The 5,153-nt window shown below is 44.9% G+C and overlaps 1 protein-coding gene across 1 annotated transcript in view; it reads right to left on the bottom strand.

The window, feature by feature from the left end:
- Window positions 1-2,595: 2,595 nt before the first annotated feature.
- Window positions 2,596-5,153, bottom strand: part of CHTF8 (chromosome transmission fidelity factor 8) — a 4,247-nt gene continuing 1,689 nt past the window's right edge. The window contains exon 3 of the mRNA XM_018557318.1: window positions 2,596-2,817. Coding sequence (XP_018412820.1) covers window positions 2,596-2,817 — 222 coding nt within the window. The remainder of the gene's footprint in view (window positions 2,818-5,153) is intronic.

The raw sequence follows: 5,153 nt of genomic DNA, 5'->3' as shown, positions 1-5,153 counted from the left end.
GCTTGTCATTTGTACTCTTTGTTTTCTTAACCACTTGAAGACCATGGTGTTTCACCCCCTTCCTGACCAGGCCATTTTTCAGTGTTCAGCGCTGCGATACTTTGACTGATGTTTATTCTGTCATGCAACGCTTTACTGAAATTAATTTTATACCATTTTTTGGGGACAGATAGGGCTTTCTTTTGGTGGTATTTAATCACCACTGGGGGTTTATTTTTTATTATATAACAAAAAAAGTACCCTAAATTTTGAAAAAAAACATGTTTCCCAATAAAATGTTATGAAACATTTATTTTCACCCCAATTTTTTGGTAAAATATAAAAGACGGGGTCACGTCGGGTAAATAGACACTAAACATGTCAACCTTTAAAATTGCGCGCGCCCGCGAAATCGCAGAAAACGACCGCAACCAAAATTGGCCATAGGCGACACTTTAAACGTTTTTACCGCTCATCAGTTTAGTGTCATCAGTGATTGATGGCCCTAGAATTATTGCTCTCACTCCGACGTTTGCGGCGATATGTAACATGTGCTGCATAATAGGAGCAATCGTCGTTTTCGTACATAGGCGCACCCGACGCATGTTTATGTGGGGGGGACTTTAAAACATTTTTATGCCGGACACGAGAGGGGGGGAGGGGCAGGACGTCTTAAGACGCCCTCCCGCTCCTAGCAGACGTCCGTCCGGCCGTTCCGGCCATGGACGGAAGGTGGTTAAAGCCGAGCTCGGAGCTCCATTTTCTTTTTATAAATGACCCCAAACTATAAAAGTATCCCTAGCTGAGGTGCTCCCCTACAGGGCCCTGTCACACCATCAAGAGTGCATTCGGCCTCTGGAACGCAACCCGGCCAGCTCACTTTGATTTGGGGCGAGAGGGGGAGGGGCTGTGCATTGAAATCAATGGCACCGCAGCCACGCCCCCCCACCCGCGGTGCGATCGCCGGCACTCAAACACGTGCTGCATGCACTATTTTTTGCAGATCGTACTGGACTGGAATGCCATGTGTTTGGGTGCCAGAGATCGCAGGACGGGCGGGGTGTGTGGCTGCGGTGCCATTGATTTCAACGCACAGCCACGCCCCAAAAACAAAGTGAGTCGGCCGGGTTGTGTTCCAGAGGCTGAATGCACTCTTGATGGTGCAACTGGGCCCTCAATCTCATCCCAAAAGATGTATTCAAGCAGCCCAGAATAATGAAGACTTGAAGTTGATCTCCATTCAGACTCTGCTATTCATTTGCTGCCCCTCACATAGGAAATGTTCATTGCTAGTCTAGAGGGCAAGGAATAAAAATAAATCCTGACCTTGCCCCTTGCCCCCCAGCAGTCACTCTCCTCCTGGCCCTGCGACTGAGGTCCAGCTCTCATGCGGTGAAGGGATCCGGTTGTTCACACTCTGTTTCCTCTCTCCTCATCCATTCACAAAACAGCTTGTATGTTGGCAACATAATGCAAGGTGTTGTGTGACTGGACAAAGGAAGAGGAGGGGCAGGTAACGGACAGGATCTCACCTTGTCCATGTGGACAGAAGGAGGAGGAATGTCAGGATCCTGTCACTGTGTGAGAGCCGGACCTCTCAGCCGCAGCACTGGAAGGAGAGCGCTGTGTGTAGTATTGAACATCAATGAAGCCATGATCTGTAAACAACAGTGAACCGGACCTAGGACAGTCCTCATTAGCCTGGAAGGTTTCATTCACACTGGCCACTTTTGGTTTTTGATTTCTGTAATCAAAATCTGTCAATCTAGTTTCTTTTTTATGCTTCTTCAAGCTTAAAATGACACACATTTACACACATGCGTTTAGATGCGTCTGTCCTTTGTCCACTGGGGTAGCCAATGAGATTTCTGCAAATAAATACATCTTGCATTTACATGCATTTCGAAGTTCAAATTAATTCCTGGACGCACATCACTTTAAATTGTTCTAAACGCAGCGAAAAGCATCTAAACACAAGGTGTGAACAGATCCATCGGAAATAATTGAATGCATTTATAGGTGTTTAGAAAACCATTTTAAATGCGCGTAGTGTCAATGCGGCCCAAGACGGTAGTTATAACTGTATACAGAAGTTCATCTTCAGCTGCATCTGCCTCTATGGAATACAGGGAACGCTGTGAATGACAGCTGACATGTGTAATATTGTTCTTTATATAAATAAAAAAAAAGCAAATTTTAGACATATTTACCGAAATCAAAACAGCAAAAAAATACAATATACAAAAATAGAGGAATAGTTACGTTCGTTGTTTCCATCTCTAACCCAGTGTCCCCCAAACACCGAATCTCACATGTATAATGGACTTCATGTTGGTCTGCTCCAGGCATTACCAAACCAAACCACTGGACTTAATTACGGTGAACTCCTGGCCAGACGTGTGAATGGGACGCAGGATGAGCAGACATGGGCCAGATAATCTTTCATATACGCTGACTATATGAACACTGCCTAACGGTCTCACAAAATCATGGAGAAATGCAAGCAGACACCGCAAATAAAATGCAGATTCTGAATATGTGACATCAGACGTTGTGATCCGATCAGGTTTGGCTGGTTCTGCAAGAAAGGTCCAGCGGTCTATAAGAACCATTGTATCACACCTTCTTGGGAACGTTGGTGATGATCGGCTTTGGCCTGGTCTTAAAAATTATCTTTTTCTTAATAAGTGCGGTCACCGTGTACTTGGTCTCCACGTAAGCGTGTTCAGCTGCCTCCTGGGAGACAATGCTACTCTTCACGAGGACAGCAAAGGGTTTCTCTAAACGTGCGGTCTTCCCATAGAGGATGTGATGGCCAATAATCAGAAGGGGGACACCCTGGTGACAAGTACACAAAGTCGCAATTAGTTCTAGCAATATGCATCTCAATCAGGGATTTAAACCAAATCAACAATAACAGCAACAAATGTTAAATGGAACTTGGGCCTCCAGACTCATAGCAGGGCTCTTCCTGGGCCTCCAGACTCATAGCAGGGCTCTTCCTGGGCCTGAAACCTTATAGCAGTATAGCTGCAGTGTGAGATCATCTAAGACACTGCTGACCCTGACTGCTCATCTCACCAGATCTGAAGTTATAATTAATGTCACTCCTGTGCTGCTCACAGTTCTTGCTGGAGCGGAAGCTGTGTCTGAAGACCTGCAATGCAGAGATCTCCCCGCTTCATTAATCCCATGGATCTAAGCTTCCTCAACCCTTCTTGCTGCTTCCTAATCATTACCCCCCCCCAGTCATGAGATCACCAGTTATCAATGGGGTAGCTCTGACAAGAGGAAGCAAAGCCCTGCCTCTGCCAAGGCAGCCCCCCACAGGGACGCAGTGCAGAACAAGGCATGATAAGGGGTAACTGGTAAATGATCAGCTACAGGGAGCCCTTGGGCAATACTATCAACTATCTATCTACTTTCCCTCAGGTACTTGCCGATACCAATTACCGATACTTTTTCTTAAAGGGACAAATTATCAATAGATGTCCTGTATATACAGGTGGGTGCTCGTATTTTGAATGGCATTTGTCATTAAGATGGACTTTTGCTGAAATCCTTTGATTGGTGTGCAGGTGATATCCCTCCATCCATTTTTTCTAAAACAACACAGACTGATGATTTTAGGGAAGTTTCTCACCAGGGCTAAATACAGATGTCACCAGAACTGAATACATGTCCCCAAAGCAGAACACATGTCCCCAAGGCAGACTAGTATTCTGCTTTGGTGACATGTATTCTGCCTGTGAGGCTGTCCATGGCTGTGCCTGCGCCGGGAAGGAGGAGGAGATAAAGAACCAGGCAGGCACTGCCATGGACAGCTACTTGCAGGTCACCAGCAAGCTGCTGAGGTCCCCACAAGCGCAGGTACTCAGCAGCTGCTGCGTTTTAAAAAATGTACCAGTATCTGCCTTAAGAATCGTTGCATTTTCACAAGTACTTGTGAAAATGCCCGGTATCGGTCCCGATACTAGTATCGGTATCTGAACATCCCTACAACTATCCTTTGCGCCCTGCCTACACAGCTTCCAAACTACAGGTCCTCTTTTTTGGGGCACAGCTTCCAGACTACAGGTCCTCTTTTTTTGGGCACAGCTTCCAGACTACAGGTCCTCTTTTTTTGGGCACAGCTTCCAGACTACAGGTCCTCTTTTTTTTAACCTTAAATATCAAGTGAAGAAGACACGGCAAGTGCGCCCTAGACTTAGCACAGGCATAGCACTGGGGACTGGTACACAGATCAGGTGAAACCATATTATAGTCCATGCTAGGGAGGCTGAAAGGTCCACAGAGAGGTAAAGCATGCGTTACAAGGCAGAGGTGAAATCCCATTCAAACACTGTGGGCTCAGCAAAAGTCAGAGCAAAGCCATTTCACGTTGAGAATGCTAAAAGACACAAAAACTGACTTTACAGAAAAATTTCGTTTCACACATCAAAATAACTTCTAGAAATCAGATTTTGAAGCCTGAAACATGTCAGAATTGCTCATTGCAGTTATACAGGCAGTGGCGGTATGGAAGTAGGTTATGGGTGACACCTGGTGGTAAAACTGCGTATTACAACTCAGTAACAATTGAAGTCTCTGCAAGTGAATAGCGTCTTTTTTCCTATATGTGAAGCAGCTTCTCATCAGAATAATATTATCATACACCGCGCAAGTATTGTATGAGCGAAAAACTACCCACCAATGCTTCATCGGTCAATACATATTCATTCTGCTATTCTCCCCAGTCCAGTACTGATACATACATATATACTATTTTTCCCCCCCTGTACTGTGGTCTATAAGGAACAAATCCCCTCCAGCGCTGGGTGGACACCAGTACGAAGTCCACGCCAGGCCTTTCTGTAGCTGCGGGATTCCAGCTGTAAGATTAGGCGTTCGGATGCTGCATAACATATCTGACATTATAGAAGCTTCATCCTGAAAGCTGCAGACAAGCGAGGAGAGGATGGAAAAGAGAATAAAGCTGGGTGGGCGATGAGAGTCACAGATCTCTACAGATAGGTATGGAAAGGAAACTAGAGGTGCACCGAAATGGAAATTTCAAAACCAAAACGAAACTGAAATAAAAAAATTGTCAGGCCGAAACCGAAAATGTTTTTTATTTACATTTTTTTCAAATATTTTATTTTTTATAAACTTTTTAATTTTTTTTATATTTATTA

The sequence above is a fragment of the Nanorana parkeri genome, unplaced genomic scaffold, assembly GCF_000935625.1.
Source record: "Nanorana parkeri isolate BGI_ZX_2015 unplaced genomic scaffold, ASM93562v1 scaffold280, whole genome shotgun sequence".
Lineage (NCBI taxonomy): Eukaryota > Metazoa > Chordata > Amphibia > Anura > Dicroglossidae > Nanorana > Nanorana parkeri.
This window is presented reverse-complemented; position numbering and strand designations above follow the sequence as displayed.